Below are 19,262 nucleotides of genomic sequence, written 5' to 3'. Positions count from 1 at the left end.
TTACTCTGCTCTGATTTTTTTTTTAACATGTATGTCCAGAACTAAGGATTTGTTGTAAAGAACTGCCTTTGCTGGGTGATACTTTCTAATAATCAGAAGTAATATTCAGAAACTGAGTTGTGGCAGACAAGATTATCTCTGTTAAAGGAAAAATGGGGTTCAAGAACTGCCCATCAGGACTTGAGGCAAACAATCAATAGTGTGATACTTACAGTTCTGACAGTATAAAATAAGCTAGGTAACTGTTTTACAGATAGAAATATTATCTACGATCAGTATGCCACCCAGCTAAGTGGTGATCATCTATGATGGTAAAGAACAGTGGTACCAGGCATTGGACATACAATTCATCTCATTTGGTCACCATTCATTTTGCGACCTGAGGATTTGGTACCTATTGTTTCTGGAGTTCTTGAGAAGCATTTCTACAGCCTGCATAAGTAGTTCATGCTATTTGGTCATAAGTTGACTGTATTAAGAATAGCACAGTAAATAAATAAAACCAATAGGGTTAATTTTGCTTTTTGAAAAATTTTATTTTGTCTTTTTCTGACGTTAAGATTTATCCTAGAAGTTAATAGTTTTTCTGAACAAAATAATAGAAAAATTTGTTTGTTTCAATTTCCATTAAAAATAAAACAAAAACAAAGGACAGTCCCAGTTAACACAGTGGACACTTTTTTGAACTATCTGAACTAGTAGCAGGACATTTTATCCTCGTCCAGTAGAGCTCGGTCCTTGTGGTGCTGTTTCAGTCCTTGCCTTAGCTTGAGTGGTAGTTATAAGTTTCAGAAATCCATAACGAGCACTGAGCCTGTGAGTGGATTTGGGATGGAAATCCATCCATATGGATTGGAAAAGGAAGGGATGTCCTGTCCATGTCTTAATCCTTTGAACAAGATATTTACCTTTTTGTCTTGTCTTTCATTCTATTCTCAAAATACTAACTTTAATTAAAATTGTAAAATTTTGTTGTATATATGCTGATGGGACAAAACGGTATTTATTTAATCCAAAGAGATGTTTATATGTTATTATTTTGAACTTTATGTTATTTCATTTGTATCTTTAGAAAGTTATTACTGTTAAAGCCAGTGACTCCCCTAATACACTGAGAAAATCCTTCAGTGAAGCCAGCCTTTACTTTAAGGTTTTGGTGTATATTTTGTTAAATAATTATCCTGACATGTTTTCTGGGTGATGGAAAATATTTGGCTCCAGGAAACATTTACCTGTTTATGACAACAATAGTCAAAGGTAATAGGAAAACTTATTGAGTGGTTTTTGTTAATTCAGTAGGTGAATTCAGAGTAAGTGCATTTACTTATAAAGGACAGTTCTGCTGTTACTAATGGGCAAGTTCTTCTGGTAAACAACAATAGACTTCTAATATAAATTATTTCAATGCTGTGTACTATAGGTTTTGTGATATTGTTTCATTAAGCTTCATACAAGAATTTAAAGATAAAATCTTGACACATTAAAAGATTAAAGATGCCTTTGCATTGTTCTTGGGTGTCTCCCTCTCTTGTCCGTATCTGGTAAGCTTTAAGGATGATGGCATTTAATTCCTTTTATTTGGAGGGTTTTACTTCGTTGTGAATACGTAAAGTTATAAATGAAGGATAAAGATAGAAAGTATGTATTGTCACTTAAAATAGTGTGTAAATAAAATGACATAAGTGTGCTTTTAAAGAAATCTGTATGTAGTGCCTTAAGCTGAAGTAAAATATATTTTGACTATATTGTCTGAATTCATAGTTAATGATTTTGCTTATGATTAAAACATTTTATGTGAATAAAATCTACCACTTTTACTGTAATTATTAAATAGAGAATGCAATATTATTGATTTTTTTGTCACCCTGCAAAATATATTTACCGTAACAAATGTTGACATGACCCAATTATACTGCAAAAATCCATGTAGGCATTCATTACAAGTTTTTAAAAAATCAGTATCAAGTATAAAACATTAACAAAATTTTAAGACAGTTGAGAATTAGGCAATTTAGCATGAGAATATCATTGCAAAGAAAGCCAAACTAAATTTTGCAGAGCTTCCATAACTCTAATTTATTGATGTACAGTAGAAGGGAAGAAGTTTGAAAAAGCAGGTTACAAAACGAGGTAAGGGAGGATTATAGCATTTAAACTGTGTTTTGTAAATAGCCATACTAATTGAGTACAGGTTCAAGAAAGTAGAGCAGTGTGATAAATGCATTTCCCATGCTCATACTCAGAGAACACTGCTAGAAACTGTGGGAGAAAACAACAAGAAAAGGTACATTCTTTACTCCGAAGAGAGCTCTGCAACATCTCAGAAGTGGTAAAACATTATAACAACAAATTATGTCTACTCATGGTTTGACTCTTGCTGCTGAGATCCTTGGATACATAGTCCTTTTCCAGGCCACGTGCTTCTCAAGTTTCCCCAACCTCCTGCTTCCTTGGTGCCTGTACTTGGGTGTCATTGCACTTCTCCCTTCCCACAACACAACACACACACACACACTGCTTCAGAGAACATGTGAGAATCCAAAGGAGCGTGTTGGGTCCTGTTGAGTTAGGCTTCAGAGGACTGGTTTGATTTTTGGCACAAACCCTCTGGATCTTCATTTTTCATCAACATTTTCTTCTTTACTCGAATGGTTTAGTTAACATTTTTCAATAAAAAGAGATATTAAGGCCAAAAATCCCCCGCAAACATGCTGGTCATACTATGTATGTATATGTATATAGTTCTGTGTCCTAATGGATGTGTGTGTGCAGCTGGTGGTTGGTGTTGAAACCACTCAGTCCTGTGACTCATGTCTCCTGGCCGCATGATCTAGCAAAGGCAGAGTCCTACCCAAAATTCAAGAGAAACTGCCAGGCAGACCTGTTTTTCCATTTATCTTCTACCTCCTTCACCGCAGAAACCTGATTTCCACCATCAGTAAACAATTTAGTGAGCTCCTTGGCTACCCATGCTGGAAGGATGGCTTACAGTTGTGTCCGGCTCAGACTGCCCTCCTGTGGTGAAGATCTGAATTGTCAGGCACGCCATCAACATGCTCATCTGCCTTGCTTACTTCACTTTCATAGGCCGGGGTGGGGGGGTGGTGCATAGGATCAATAGAAATTAACCCCAAAGCAAATTCAGACAACCCCACTATACAAACATTTTATAAAATGGTTTCTATTGGTCAGACCCAAACCCATTACTACTGCCTTCAAACTTGTTTGAATTTTGCATTGAGGAGATACACAAAATTTTGTGAAGATTTTTTTTTTTTTTTAAATAGTGAAAGTTGTGTTTTCAGTGAAATGGTGGCAAAGGAATTCAAACCAACCCTTTTGCTGAGGACTAGAAAATCTGGATTCAGTATAAAAGACCTGTGCTAAGGCATTGAGAAATTACCAAGAAAGTGAGGTTTCAAAAGGCCACGATTCAGAAGGAGGAAACGGATAAAAGGGAGCCCCCCATGGCATCTGTAAATTCTGGAGGCCAACATAATAAAAAAAAAGGGATAGAAGTATGGAAGGAGAGAAAATACAGATGTAAAAAAGGAGAAGCAGAATATTTAAAAATCTTAACAGCCTACCTTATACTGTTTGAGAAAAATAAGTTTGAAAATACAGATGAAGTGGATAATTTCCTACAAAAAAAAATGAATAAAATTGATTTCAGAAGAGGAAGGAAACAGACTAATTTCTGAATTAGAGATTGAGTGAATTATAAACTACTGATCAAAAAGTCCAGACTCAAAGGCCAATAATCTTTTTTAGTACCTCTTCCTTACATTTAATTATCACTGTTACATTTGCTTCATAAAACATGCTTTAGGGAAAAAGTGGGTTTTTTATTTTAAAATTTTTTATTTAAAAATGTGGGTTTTTGAGGTGACTACACCATGGATATTAAAACTGATAAAAGTAGCACCCCAAAAACAAAATGGTAGACCAATATAGAATAAGGGGGGAAGCAAAATGGAAAATCAACCATATCAAAAACTAAATGTAAATAAACAATATTTGGATCAAATGGCAGATGGGCAGATTGGATGAAAAAACAAGAGTCAGCTGTTTGTAGTTTATCCTTTGAATCCAAAGGCAGATTGAAAGTAAAAGGATGGAAAATGATACACCACGCAAACTAACTGTGAGACAGATGGAATGAAGTCGTCTTCAAGACAAGAATTTTCAGAGATAGTGAAGGACATTGCACAATAATAAAGGGACCAATATATCAAGAAGACAACAACTCTAAGTGTTCACACCTAAACGCAGAGCTTAAAAGTTCATGAATCAAAAAGCAATAGAACTCAAGAAAGACTCCATAAAGAAAACTGACAAGTTCAGCACTCCTCTCTTAAATAACGGATACAACAACTAGACCAAGAAAAAAATCAGGAAGACCTGAGTGTGATGTCAACCACATACACTTACTTGACATTTAGAGATTACAACCCCAACCACGGGAGACATACTCTTCTCAAGTGCACACACAATCATCACCAAAATAAATCGTATGCAGGACAACGAAACAAGTCTCAGTAAATAATCTCCAAGGATTGCAGTCTTATGAAGGATGTTTTCTGATCACAATGGAATTAAAATAGCTTCAATAACAATAAGATCTAGAGAAACCTTGAATATTTTCTATTAAACAATACACTTCTAAATGGCTACCAAATTCTGTAGAATGCAGCTGATGCTGTATTTGGATGGAAATTTATAACCTCGAATGCTTGTCTTTGAGAGAAAGGTTCAATACCAATGGTTTAAGCTTCCACTTTGGAAAGGTAGTAAGATGAAGAAAATAATCCAAAGTAAGTAAAAGGAAATAATAAAGATAAAATCAGAATCAATGAAATAGAAAAGACAAAAATTAAGAAAATCAAATTTTGGCATTATAAGTCTTAATAAAATTGATAAGCCCCTAACAAGATTAAGGGGGGGGGGGGCGAGGGAGAACAAATTAGCAAGATAAGAAATAAAAGAGGGGTCATCACTTATAGATTCTAGACTTATCAAAAGGATATCAAGAGAATATTATGACAATAAGTTTGACAGTTTAGGTAAAATGAACAAATTCCTTGAAAAATACAACTTAACCAAAACTCGTACAAAATCAAATAAAAAACCTTAATAGCCTTATTTATGCTATCACCAAAAATTAATTTGTTATCAAAAATGTCCCCACAGAGAAAACTCGTAAGTCCAGTTGATTTCACTGATTAGTTACATTTAAGGAGGAAATGATTTTACCCAAACTTACGGAAAATAGAGAAGAAAGGAAAATATGTCCAAACTGGTTTAGGAGGCCAGTATAACACTGGTACCAAAATCTGATAAAGATGTTTAAAGAAAACCATAGAATAATATCTCTATGAAAAAAATTATTTAGGGACACCTGGGTGGCTCAGTTGGTTAAGCAGCTGCCTTCAGCTCAGGTCATGATCCCAGCATCCTGGGATCGAGTCCCACATCAGGCTCCTTGCTTGGCAGGGAGCCTGCTTCTCCCTCTACCTCTGCCTGCCACTCTTGTCTGCCTGTGCTCGCTCTAGCTCCTCTCTCTCTGACAAATAAATAAATAAAATCTTAAAAAAAATTATTTAGCAAAACACCAAATTGAGTTGACCAATATTTTAGAAGGACAAAACATCAAAACATCAACAAGTGGGATTTACTCCAGAAGGGCACCATTAGTTTGATATTTGAAAAATCAGTGTTATCCTCTATATTAATAAGGAAAACAAGAGCATGTTAATAAATGTGGAAAAAGCACTTGCCAAAATTCAACACCTATTTATTATTTAAAAAAAAAAAAACCAACTCACCACATCCGGAAGAGAACTTCAAGCTGGTATATACGCCATAAGCCTACAGCCAATATCATACTGAATCATAACAATAATAATAATATAGTAAACCTACAGTTAATACACTGAGTGGGGAAATGCTCAGTGTTTTTCTCCTATAATCAGGAGAAAGGCAAGGCTGTCCACTGTCATCACTTTTTATTTAACATTGCCCTGGAGGTGTTAGCCACTCGGTAACACAGGAAAAAGGAATCAGATAAGATTCAAAAAATAATGAAACTGTCATATCCACAGATGACATGATTTCACACACAGAAAATCCAAAGGAATCAGACAAACTAGAAGCTTGCCAAAATTGCTGGTTATATAATCAATATATAAAAATCAAGTGTATTTCTATGCATCACCAGAAAATGAAAATTTAAAACTGGTATCACTTATACCAGTATCAAGCAGCAAGAAATATCTCAGGATTAGTCTAACAAAGGATCTGCAGAATTTTGCATGGGAAATTATAGCATCGAGTGGAATTAAGAAAGACCAGAATAGGGGCACCTGGGTGGCTCAGTCAGTTAAGCGCCTGCCTTTGGCTCAGGTCATGATCTTGGGGTCCTGGGATCCAGCCCCTGCTCAGCGAGGAGTCTCCTTCTCCCTCTGCCTCTGCCCCCCACTCGTGCCCTCTGTCTCTCAAATAAATAAATAAAATCCTAAAAAAAAAAAAAAGACCAAAATAGTATAAGGCTGTGTCATGTTTCTAGGTTGAAAGATTCAATATTGTAAAGATGTCAGTTCTCCTCAAACTGGTCATTGCATCCAAGCAATCCCAGCAGAGTTTTATTTATTTTTTATGGAATTGTATAAGCAGACTCAAATTGATGCAGAAATAAATGTAAAGGGCCGAGACAGTCTTCACAATAACATGATAGGACTTATTCCATTGGACATCAAGAACTATTGTAAAGTTGTAATAATTCAGTCAGTATGGTGTTGACACAAGGATAGACAAAGAGATGAAAAGAACTGAGGACCTTCCATAAAATGATGAATCCATACACGTGTGAGTGTATCAGACATCTCTCATGCCTCAAACCCACTCAACCTACCCCTTACCTCCAGTATCATCCCAGGGTGAACCAGCTTCCCCTAGATACAGCCTGAGGATGCTTAGCCTTGTTCTTCCTGGCCCAGACACCGCAGTCCTGGATGCCTATGAGGTCACATTTGGCAGAAGGTTCAACATCTAACTAACATGAGTGCTGAAAAGGGGAAACAGAAATTGGATGAAAGTAAATTAGTAACTAAAACGAACTCTGAAAATTGGCTTTACTGTGAAAGAGATATGAGCCTTTCCAATAAAAAAAGTCTTTGAGTGACAAGGGAAGTATCTTAACAACTGTAAAATTCCAAGGAACTGAGGGCTTTAAAAGAAATATTATGAAAGTGGAGGAGGGTGGGGAGGAGGGCGGGAAAGAGAGGGAGGGGGAGAGTGACATAAATTGTCCTAAGACTTCTCAATAGCAGCCCTGTGGGAAAGCAATGGAATGATATCAACTAGGAGCTATGAATACATTTTCTTGTATAGTTTCTCACTTTTCCAGGCGTTTTATTATTGTTTTTGTTTCATATCCCCTGCCTGTCACGGACTGAACTATGTCCCCTCAACACTCATTCTGTGCATTCAGATTCACATCCGATCCGATCCTGGGTCCATGCGTATCAATCATCATAGCCGTCAAGGGGATTGGATGGTCCCTAAGATCCTTGTTAAGTAGGGGAGGTTGAACGGTCCCTAAGATGTTTCCCGGCTGTAGAGATTCTCAAGTCTGTCCCCCTTAATGAACCAACTCGAAGAGCTAGTACCCCCATCAGATTTTCTAGAGATAATAGGTTCTTGCAAGAAACCGACATTAATAGGATCCTAGTTTTACCTGAAGAGGTCAGAGAGCATTTTGAAAGCAGGTTTAAATTTCAACGTCAGGTGGCAAAGGGAGAAGAAATTGCAAAATGTACAGTGAAGACAAATCTTATTAATAGATTGTACAAAATAGTTGATGAGTGATGTTCAGCAAAAATGGTGGTGAGGGAGGGCGGTACTCCATTCCTCTGGCCTTAAAAAAATTTTCACTTACAATTAGTAAGATCAGCTAGCCTACATTTTATTTCTATGTGCAATTTGTGTTCAGTGCATACAAAGCTTGAGGGTGCAGACACACAGATAAAACAAAAAAGCTCTCAAGGTATGATGAGATTTCCCAGTGAAGTTTAAAATTTTACTTTCCTTCAGGTAAATTCTCCTGCATTTTACAGGAAACTAAGTACTTGTAAATAAAAGAAACCTTGCAATAATCCAATATCCAGATCAGAATTTTAATGGTTTCATCAATGATATAGCATGTGCTTTCCTCTTACCACTGAGGCAGTTCTAAAGTGAATTTAATGCAACAATTTTTAAATGTACAGACAGAATTTGAACAGTAATGCATTTAAAAAGACCAATTTCATCTTTTGGTCATTATGCTGGCATCTCAATAATGCAGGTAAAGTTCATGGCTATGCAGCAAGCCAACGGGAGTGGCCACCAAGGATTCTCAAATGTCTCATTCAGAGTTCAGACCTCTTGAGTTTGCCATCTACCATCTAACTTCTCAGCTTTTTAATGTCAGAGCAGGTCCACAAATTCCATTCTGTTTGATTAAAAGGCTTTGTAATGAAATGAGATTTGGGTGCTAACCTTCTTTATGGTATCATTTAAAAAATAACCCATTCACTTTATTTTAGGGAGCACTTAAATTCAACTATATTTTTGAAGGTAAAACTACTTTTGTTCTTTACATCTGCTTTATCTTTCTTTCTAGAGTACCTACACTATTTTACCTAATCATTAGCCAGCTGGTGCATTAACAACACAAAATCACAGTATCATCCATGTGCCATCTGTCTATATAAACTTTTTTTTTTTTTTTTCAAAGAAACCAGTTCTTTCTAAGCTTTTCTCTTTCCTCTAAGAAACGACAGGTAAGCCCTAGGTCCCCCCAGCCTGACTCGTTCAGAGATCTAAAGCACAGATTTGATGGTTGAAATGAGAAGAGCTGAGTGACCAAGCAGATGTCCGTGAGCCTGATTTCATCTTTGATCCCCGAGCACCCAGGGCTCGATCACGAACCGAGGCTGTGATCTCCACTCCCCTTGTTTCAATACCTATCTCTGCTATGAGCTATTTCACTGGTTTCTGCCACGAGGCACCCTTCAGTGTTGCTCTGGGGAAGGCGGGTACATCTCAGACAAGGTCCCACCTAACTTTCCTTCCCTGGCTCCACACAGTCCCACTGGAGGACCGGTGGTCTGTTTTACCCAACATAGTTGGCGACTCTGGATCCACAAATGCTCAAGGCTTTGAGGTGCTTGTGCTCTCTTACTACTTGTTACCAGAAAGAAAACAAACACTGTTGTATCTTATGTGATTTTTAATGTGATTCATAATGATCTAGCTTTCAAAGAAGCAAGTAAGTACAGAACAAGAAGAGAAGCTTATTGCTGGGGTGGTCACCGATGGCTTCTGTTCACAGCGGGCCAGGGCTAGACTACACAGGAAGGACACGGGTATCATGGTGTCTTTGTTATTATAGAATCAGAGCAAAAGGACTCCTCAGAAAATAGCCATCATGAATTTCATGACAGAAATGGGATGTTTAGAAGGAGTCTGTCAGTACTTGAACCTTTTAATTTTTTTAAAGAAAATACAATGAAAACCCATGTCTTTTAGAAAGAAATATGAGAAGGAATGCCCACAGATGCACCCCGCTGTTGGGAATGCATCCCTCCAAAATTCGATGTACAAAGGTTGTCGTGTTTAATTTCCAACAGTTTTCACTTTCTTTTTGCACTCCTGAGTTTAAGGAGACAGATTGTGGCACTTTTCAGGAATTATTAGACATTTCATTCTGTGTGACCACCAAATAACAAGTAGTCTATGATGTAGGCAGAAAACAATTTGTCTTTTTCAACAAAATTATAAGACATAATCAGCAATAAAGTGCATTTCATATAAAAGTACCCATGAGGAGAGTAATTCAAAGTGTAATACATAAGGTACTTTAAACAGTGCAAAGCCATTAAATATATACATTATAGGTGCCATGTCCAAATACAGCAGGATTTTATCTACCCCTAAGCCAGAGAGAATAACAGAATCATTTGTCTCCCACTTTAATCCTTCGTAGGTATGTGTCTGTGCCTCTCTATGTACATAACTGCCTCATGATCTGTGCAAATGTCTGAAACCGGTTTCCTAGAATCTGAAACCCTTAAACACTGAAGTAAGTACACCATCTCCACTTCGAAGTAGCATTAGGCTTGTAATAATGGCTGAGCGATTTCAGCCTGCACATCTGGTAAGGCAGGTATCTGACTGCGAATTAAATGTTTAACGAAAATCACAAAGAAAACAATCACCACAATACTGCCGAGAGACACCCCTAAGAAATAAGCATAGGACTCCTCGCTCTCGTCGTCTCCGGGCTTGACGCTGCCGTGGAGGAGTGTGGGACCCGGCGTGTGAGGAGGCGCTCCTGGGCTTGTGGAACGGAGCAGATCCTGGACGTTCCTGAAGGATCCGTTGTGGGGCATGCCAGTGATGTTAAGCAGATGGCAGAGCAGTGGGTACAGGTCTGTGGAGCTCATGGCTTCCTGCGTGAAATTCTTTCTGAAGGCAGGACCATGGGCTAAAAATACTGGATGCATGTCTGCTAATGCATTATCGTAACCATGGTTGCCTACTGGAAAGAAAACATGGATGAGTAAGTTAGCCACCCCCCTCCCAGGGCATGACAATGAAAATGACGGTTGTATCGTCCAATTCTGAACGTAAGTGCAAAGTTTAACTTGTTCATATTTTAAAAGAAAAGAATCTTTTATGATTCATCTCCACTGTGGTCAACATCACCATCCACTTTAGAAAATGAAAAGTCAAACTGATGACAAATCTTTCTCGCAGGCAGAAGCGACCTGAAATAGTAGAGGGGGAGGGGTAAAGAGCAAAGCCGAACCCAAGTCAGGGGCAAATGAAAGCAATTTTTTTTCTTTTTTTTTTGGTGGCCGATAAACTAATATTCAGTAAGTACTTGTTAGGTAACCTACTTTGTTCCAATTATGTTCTAAAGATAAAGGGATAAAGCGGCTCTCAGTCATTAACACAGTAAATTCACCATTACCAATTACCAGTTGTGGGAAACACAATCAAGAAAACAAAAGACACCACAAAAATCAAACCCCTAGCGACAGCTACAACTGGCTGCGGAAAACTTAAGGTCAGGACCTTTATGGGTAAAACCTTGATACGGGTGGTTCAGATCAAAATACAATTTAGCACTGTGCGCTTGTGTGGCTACAAAGAAAGTAAAAAGCCTTAGAAGTCTTCTGATTTATCAGGATATGTAAACACTGAAGCATGAAACTCCTGTATAATAAAAACTGCATTTTATGTTGTTGTTATTATTTTTTAAGTAGGGTCCACGCCCAGCGTGGAGCCCAATGTGGGGCTCAAACTCACAACCCCGAGATCAAGACCTGTGCTGAGATCAAAAGCTGGACACCTAACTTACTGAGCCACCCAGGGGCCCTACAGGAAACCTATTTTGCGAAGCACTGCTTTTGGACATTAGGACTTCATTCTCTTGTGGAACTCAGGTTGAGAAGGAATATGCTAGCCAACACGTAATTATTTGTTGAAGAAATAATTATTTCATATATTTATTTGTTGAATAAATAACCACATTGAACATAACATAAACAGGAGCGTTACTAAGGCTTTCTAGCAAAAGTAGGCATGACCAATCTATTGCGTAAGTGTAGTTCACCACACCAAAATTTCAAGAGAGCCCCTCAGATTCACATTACTTATAAAGGACAAATCTCCTCAGAGATAGCAGTCCTTTTTTGAGCAACCCTGCTACCACAAGAGCTATCTGCACAGTACCTGAGAATCTGAACATGTAAAGGCAGCAATTATTCTCTGGACCAAAGAAATTTTTTTTGAAAGAAATTATTTCTAAGATTTTATTTATTTGAGGGTGCCCTGGGTGGCTCAGTCGATTAAGCGACTGCCTTCAGCTCAGGTCATGATCTGGGAGTCCTGGGATGGAGTTCTGCATCAGGCTCCCAGCTCCATAGGGCGTCTGCTTCTCCCACTTCTCCCTCTGACCTTCTCCCCTCTCATGCTCTCTCCCACTCTCACTCTCTCTCTCAAATAAATAAATAAAATCTTAAAAAAAAAAAAGATTTTATTTGAGAGAGAGAGAGAGAGCACATGTGCCACACAAGTGGGTTAGGTGCAGAGGGGCAGGGAGAAGCAGACTCCCCACTGAGCAGGGAGTCTGATGTGGGGCTCGATCCCAGGACCGTGGGATCATGACCTGAGCAAAAGGCAGACGCTTAACTGACTGAGCCACCCAGGTGCCCTGAAAGAAATTATTTTTTTTTTATTTAAGATTTTATTTATTTATTTGACAGACAGAGATCACAAGTAGGCAGAGAGGCAGGCAGAGAGAGAGGAAGGGAAGCAGGCTCCCTGTTGAGCAGAGAGCCCGATGCGGGACTCGATCCCAGGACCCTGAGATCATGACCTGAGCCGAAGGCAGCGGCTTAACCCACTGAGCCACCCAGGCACCCAAGAAATTATTTTTAAAGGCTTTCTTAAAACAGATCTCCTGGTGTGAGTAAGTATCAGCTTATAGATCATCATCCATGTGTAAAACCTTTAAGAACCGGACACCAGGCACCTGTATTTTACATCTGCCACTGTGATTCCCATATGTACTACAAATGCCACGGTCAGGCAACTGCCTTTCCTTTGGTCAACAAATATGATAGGAACCCAATTCTACCTCAAGGGACATCTTTGAACATCTCAGGTAGATCAAGGACCAAGCCTGAAGAAAGCATTCCTATGTAGTTTTGATACAATGTAGTTCCTTCATTATCCAAGTAACAGAGGAGAAACAACTCCCTGAGAACTGATCAGTGGCCATGTTAATATCTATGTCCACCAGGAAAGCAGCAGGCCAGCAAGGTAGTTCACCAGAGGGAAGTTCTAAGAGCTGAGAAGCCTCCTCCAGATGGCAAGGGATTAGGAACAGCCCCTAGGCCCCCTACGGCTGGAGGGGCAGAAGGTGGTGTTACCAGAGCCCAAAGGCTAGGGCTGCAGAGTAGGAGATGAGGCTGTAGGAAGAGCTGTCCAGAGGGAGCTGGGACCACAGAGGAAATGAAGTCACCATCACAGACACCACCTAAGACGGAGAATGAGAGGGACAAATATCCTGGCTTCTTCCCAACTCCCAACTCCTGCCTCCCAAACTCCCGTGGGTGTCTTCTATTATTTTGGCCACGTATAACCAGAAACCAGTTGGCAAAGGAGCCTGGGAAATTAGTCGTTAGAAGTCAATCAGCAGCAGGACAAAGCAGAGCAGGGAGAGGGTAGGGAGTTGATGCACATGAGGGGCCCATTACAGAGCAGTAAAAGCCTGTGGAAGGCTTTTCCATTTGACTAACTTGCTAGAAGCTATACAAGAGAAAAATTACATGTTAAGGATGGCAGAAAGCCCCTTCTTTTGCATGTCTGAATTTCAAATGGGACGCCCATTATTTTAAAAATTCAGTGGAAATATCTCCAAAATTTTATCATTAGGGGTTAGAAAAATACATTTTCAAAATCGGTCCTCCAGGCCATACGCACTTCTTTTCAGAATAGTTTACAAGGTAGAAAACAAAGTTGGCCTGTATTTGGTAGAGCCAGAAGGGCAAAGAAAACTAGAAAGCTAACAACTGCAAATAAAAACAGAGATTATGTTCTTATGCAATTAGAACATAAAACAGATGCAAAAAACACATTCAATCTGTAAATTTCCAATTAGGTTTTTCTCAAGAACATGATGGCTATAATTAGCTGTCTGGGTCACTCTGCATACATTTGGTCTGATGACTTCCAGCAAAATGCATGTTTCGGGGCAAGTCCCAAGGATCTTTGATTTGCTATTCATGTAGGACTCCCATTAGTTATCTGATTAATAAATACTGCTCTATTACACACAGTCTCCACTCCAACAAACAGTGACACAGAATGGGAAGAAATGGTGTAATATACTCACACAGAAAGTTATCTGACTTATTCTGCAGAATATACCACCCGTCGTCAGCCACGGCTATGATGGGTTGAATTCGATGGTTGTACTTGTAATGCCATCTTTCTGGAAGCTCTTCTCTTTTATAAACAGTAAGATTAGGATGGGCATGAGCTAGGGCTTCATAGACTTCATCAAATTTACCTCAAAGAGGAAGGATACGGAGAGGGACTCAGAACCCAGGCATTCACTGTTACGATTAAAGAAACCACCCTGGTAACAGAGGCCAGCGAACATTTCTTCCTTGCCAACAACACCCCCTGAGGTAAACCACCACTGTACAGAACACAGGGAAATACAGCCAGATACTTGAAGACTCTTATCCCTTGAGCAAAGAATTTTGAGGGACAAACAGAAATGACCCATCTTCTGCTGTACGTAAATTCACTTAACAGAACTGAGAGGACATTATATAGAACCAGAAATCTCTAATGCAAAAAGACTTAACTACACACCCTCCCCTCCCTGCAGCTGTTGACACTAAGGAAAATGTCTACCCAAACAAAAACGAAGAGCTAAGTTCTGATAGTTATGCATACCAAGGAGAGAGAATCTCTGAGAGGAGGGCAAGGCAGCCCTTGGGGGGAAATCCAAGAGCGAGAGGAACCAGGAGAGACTGTGGACTCAGAAACAAACTGAGGTTTTTTTTTTTTTTTGTGGGGGTGGTGTGTTGGGTGAGCCTGGTGGTAGGTATTAAGGAGGGCACGTACTGCATGGAGCACTGGGTGTGGAGCATAAGCAATGAATCTTGGGACACTGAAAAAACAAAATAAAAAAAAAAAAAGATAGGAAGGGCAGACTGGAGGTGAAACGCAGCCTGTGAACCCTGGAGGCGTGGCAAAAGCACTCCCTGGAACTTCAAATGCAGTATCTTTAATCCTTTTCTTGTTTTTCAAATCCTTTTTTGGGGGTTCCTCCCTGCCTCTCAACACCCCCAACATAGGACACATTCCAATTTTATAAGGAAAACTGAAGAGTTAATGTGATTTCCACAAACAACAAAAGACTTGTTATTTTATACTGAATTTGTTAAAAGGTTCGTGTGCAAGTGAACACGTGTATAGTTTAACATTCGCTGTCTCATATGATCCTCTTGATTCCCTTGTGAGGCATGTAAGGCTCGTGTGGGAGGTATTCAGCTTTTCAAAATCTGTCCTCTCACCGGATATCTAGAGTTAATCTAGATGGTGATAAAAAAGAAGTCAGAGGTCTGAGTCTCCCTCTGCACTTCCTTCGTGATCTGGTGAGGTTAAACTTGGACTAGTTCACTTGTCTTTAAAACAGCAGTAATACTTAGGTGACAAGGTTGGTAGGAGGCTTTGAGAAAAGGTTTGTAAGAAGTTCAATGTATTGTTATGACTTCCTCATTTATAGACAGGGAAAAGAAATCTTCAGCTTGACCAATGCTTTCTCCTCCCTATACAGCACTGTTTCCCTATTAAGCAGGTCCTACAAAAGGATCCACAGAAGCCTAATTTAGGGCTTCCATAAAATCACTGTAATTGCATGTGAATTCTATATGTCTCTGTCCATCTCAATTTTCCTCAGAAAGGAGGCTGTAGCTTTCATCATATTTGGTGGTTCCAAGATGGTTAAATCCATCTACCATAAATATAGAGAGAACATCAATTTCAAATTCTTGGGAAAAGTGAAAAATCATAGGCTGAGAAAAGAGATTTTGTCTTTTCAGAGACTAAGGATTAAACCCTAGAAAACTACCATGACACAGGCAAGCATATGAAGACAGAGAAACAAAAATTCCCCCCTCAGTTGCACTGGGCACATCCAGCCCCAGCCCCAGATCACCACTCAGTCAGACTTACCTTCTTTTGGCAAGATGGCCGCTACTGGAGATTGGTCAATCAGGACATAGTGGTCTTTATCCAGATACTCATCAAGTTCTATGATCCTTTCCTCAGAACACTGGGTCATTCCATGATCACTTGTGATGATTAGGTTCAGAATGTTCCACAACTTGGCCTTTTTCAGCATTTGTATGAGATATCCCAACTTGTTGTCGATATCCGAAATGACAGGCCCCATAAGCGGACTCTCGGGTCCCAAATGGTGGCCCATATTATCGGGGTCTTCCCAATAAAGAAGACCAAGATTTATGGGCTCTTTTGACGTAAACCACTCGATAATTTTGGCAACTCTATCTTCAAATGACACAGACTCATTGTAAGGCATATAATGAGTAGGAAAGCTATTATGTATTTTTACGTCGGTTCCAGGCCACATGGCTGCACCACTAGAATGTCCCGCCCTCTGATTTGTGATCCATATTGGCGTTGCTTCTTCCCAAAACTCAGAATCATAAATAGTCATGTTATCCAAGGAGAAAGACTTATTCAGAATAGGATCAAACATGTTATTTGCAACAATCCCATGATTCTCTGCAAAGAGGCCAGTTACCAAAGTATAATGGTTAGGGTATGTCTTTGTAATAAAAATATTAGTAACTTGCTTCACATGAACACCATACTTCATAACATAATGAAAATGGGGTGTTGGAACTCTATACAAGTAATCCCAACGGAATCCATCAAATGAAACCAGTAGAACCTTTTGCTGGTCTGGCTGGAGAGAAAATGTAACGGACAGTATTAACGCAGAAAGTATGAAGGACACCCAGAGGAGTTTGGAAGTCATTTTCAAAGTATTTGATCAGCTCAGTGTAAGACAATCTGTATAGAAAACATATAGAAGTTAATAACAATTTTTTTTTATACCTTACCCAAAACTGACAGTAACAGTACTTAGTAATACCAGTTATGTCATAAATCACAGCCTGGAAGAATTATGTTGTTCCACCTTAAACAAGAGACCTGGGGCTTCCTGCATAATAAAGCTAAGAAATTTAGTTGCATTTTAGAAACTGTTACTTTCCAAGAATTTATCAAAACATTTCTCAAAGTAATTATTTAAGTAAACCCCCCAAATATCATTTTAAAATGTTATAATTTACTTTTGAGAAAACCAAAAGCTTTTCAGAAACTTTTGCAGGGGACCCAGACTTCTGACTTTTGGCCTGTAAAGTTTATGTAGTCTAATTAATATCTGTGAAAGTATTGATCATTATTGTTAGACCAACTACAGGAACCTAGAAACAAGGAAGTACCATCAGCAAATCCAATAAAAATGCTTAAAAAAAATACACACGTCTATTTTTCAAAGCCAAAGTCTTATATTTAGGGATGTTACTCAAGAAAAGAGAAAATAGATGAACTTGGTTTTTTGAAGTGACATAAAATTCGTGATACTCAAATACACTTGTGAAGTGTAATTTGCATTCATTTATTTCATAATTAAAGCATAGCCTTTGTTATTCTAAAACAGTTTCTGTATGAACAGAAACATAATTCTGAAGTTTGGTGTTGACTTTCTGAGAGCTAAAATTCATCAATATTTAATCTTTGTGATATGTGTGGAAAAGGCACTTGCCAGGATTAAAGACTCCCTTTGGATCAAGGTTGTTGGTAGGTTGTTCTATTTTTTTTTAATCTGCTTATATGTCTAAAAAGTTTTTATTCTATTCAAGAAAGCTAACAAAAGGCAGTATGGATAAACAACACATATGTAAATTTTGTGAACTCTAATTGGGCTTACAAAGCAAGCAAGGATTTTTGGTTCTTTTTTCTTGTCCATTCTTGCGTGAAGGTATTTGTAAGTCCACCAAAACCTGGATCTATCCACACTTTTGTGCCAAGAAATCTCCTGAATTCAGCCTCTGATGCCTTGTTAACTTGAATATGCTGAAGATATTTTAAACCTCAAAAACAGATCCTGTCTTGTCTTGCTGGCTATATTAGAGGTATAGGTAAGTAAAAACAGCTTGGCATGCTTGCTTTGCTTTCAGATACACTAATTTTTAACTATGATTTCACTGTACCTAGAATATTACTTAAACTGAAATTGCATTAGGTATTGGTCTCCAGACAATGGTTCAAAAATTAAATTTAAAAACTATTTCTCAAATGGCAATAATGTTTCTAATTCTGGAAGGAACATTTAAAAACCAGTTCCAATAATGAACTCCAACTATATTTACTAACATCTGGCTGAGGATGCTGTTTCCTCTCCCTTTTCCCCCTTCACCTTCCTCACACAAGAAAAGCTGTTATGAAACAAATATAATTTAAGGCTAAAAAAAAAAACAACTACATGAAATGCCTGATTTTCCCCTAAGTAAATGAATTCAGCAACTGTGGTAAGCAGGAAAGAACTGCTTTCCTGGGCTGAAGAAAATAAATGCTGTGTTGTCTACAGCTTAGGAATGTTTGGTAAGAAGAATCAACATTATCACATCGATGACATAAAGCAATAAACAAAGAGGTGGGGGTGGGAATGGAAGAAATAGCAGATTTCGTTCTTTTCCACGCACAAACTGCTGCACAGTGCAGTGGAATCCCTAGTTCTTAGTCCAGATTTCACCTGGCTGCTTTCCAGGTTCTCCTCCCCTCCAATCCCTGCCCCACAGGCTGCCTTGGAAATAGAGGGAAGGGGCGCCAACAAACGCGGAGAAGAAAGTGGAGGAGGAGTCGGTGGGTTTAGAGGGACTCGACGTCGAGAGAACGAAGTAGTGCCCTATCTTCCCCCCTGGGATTCCAACCTAGTCACTGGGAAGGGTCCGGGCGTTGAATACTTTAGCCATTCGCTGACCTCCCGCCCACCGAGGTCGGCAGGTGCCCCCACGTGAGCTGTGCGCTTGTGCAAGGAAAGGGGGGCTGGTCTGAGGGGACCACAGGAGCCGTGGGTTCCCGGGAGGCAAGCAGCCCACTCCCCTGGACTCTTACCCTTGCAGTGATCCGGACGGCCCGCATGGGGTTGGGACAAGAGGATGGTGAGTCGGGGGGTAGGGGGGCTCACGCAGACCCAGGGGCAATAGCGGGGAGGTGGCGGAAGCGAGAATTGCCCCTTGAACTTGCAGCCGCTCACCTGCAAGCAGCCTCGGCGCAGAGCACCTGACCAGCACCTCCTCCTGGCCGCAAGTCCCGCCTCTTGCCTCCTATTGGCTACGGTAGGTTGGTGCCCTCCGCTGGGCCTGCCAAACCAAAGCCGGGCTCTAGGAGTCGCTCCACCGCCTGCCAATCAGCGGGCCCGGGGGGCGGGCACTGCCTGTGTCTGGAGGGTGGAGGGGGCGCAGCCTGCGGGCGCGGAGGGTCGCGGGGAGGTCGCGGGGGTCGCGGAGGCAGACACCCCGGTTGTATCTTCGCTGAGGTCTCATCTCTGCCCGGTCACACCCTGTCCTGCGGTGTGGCATTTTCTTGCCGGTTGGTTG

The 19,262-nt window shown here is 39.8% G+C and overlaps 1 protein-coding gene across 3 annotated transcripts; it reads right to left on the bottom strand.

Moving 5' to 3' along the window:
* Window positions 1-9,256: 9,256 nt before the first annotated feature.
* Window positions 9,257-19,024, bottom strand: ENPP5 (ectonucleotide pyrophosphatase/phosphodiesterase family member 5). Of its 3 annotated transcripts, none has more exons than XM_032862014.1 (4): window positions 18,920-19,024; window positions 15,805-16,668; window positions 13,949-14,125; window positions 9,257-10,582 (listed from the first exon to the last, which is right to left on the bottom strand). In XM_032862014.1, exons 2-4 carry the CDS (start codon window positions 16,631-16,633, stop codon window positions 10,155-10,157), a joined length of 1,434 nt encoding a protein of 477 aa, XP_032717905.1. In that variant the 5' UTR covers window positions 16,634-16,668; window positions 18,920-19,024; the 3' UTR covers window positions 9,257-10,154. The 3 variants fall into 3 exon arrangements, with proteins under 3 accessions (XP_032717905.1, XP_032717904.1, XP_032717906.1); XM_032862013.1 differs by lacking the exon at window positions 18,920-19,024 and adding an exon at window positions 18,778-18,913; XM_032862015.1 differs by lacking the exon at window positions 18,920-19,024 and adding an exon at window positions 18,778-18,913 and having other exon boundaries at window positions 9,257-10,579.
* Window positions 19,025-19,262: the final 238 nt, after the last annotated feature.

Source organism: Lontra canadensis, unplaced genomic scaffold (genome assembly GCF_010015895.1).
Source record: "Lontra canadensis isolate GAN:19392208 unplaced genomic scaffold, GSC_riverotter_1.0 scaffold23, whole genome shotgun sequence".
In the NCBI taxonomy this organism is placed as follows: domain Eukaryota; kingdom Metazoa; phylum Chordata; class Mammalia; order Carnivora; family Mustelidae; genus Lontra; species Lontra canadensis.
Note: the sequence above shows the minus strand (reverse complement) of the source record. Positions and strands in the feature narration are given on the sequence as shown.

Coding starts and splice junctions, on each gene's coding strand:
- ENPP5 (XM_032862014.1), bottom strand. CDS start 16,633: ATGACTTCCAAACTCCTCTGGGTGTCCTTCATACTTTCTGCGTTAATA. Junction 14,126..15,804: donor GGCCATCTTGCCAAAAGAAG/GTAAGTCTGACT, acceptor TTCCTCTTTGAG/GTAAATTTGATGAAGTCTAT. Junction 10,583..13,948: donor TAAGTCAGATAACTTTCTGT/GTGAGTATATTA, acceptor TTTTCTTTCCAG/TAGGCAACCATGGTTACGAT.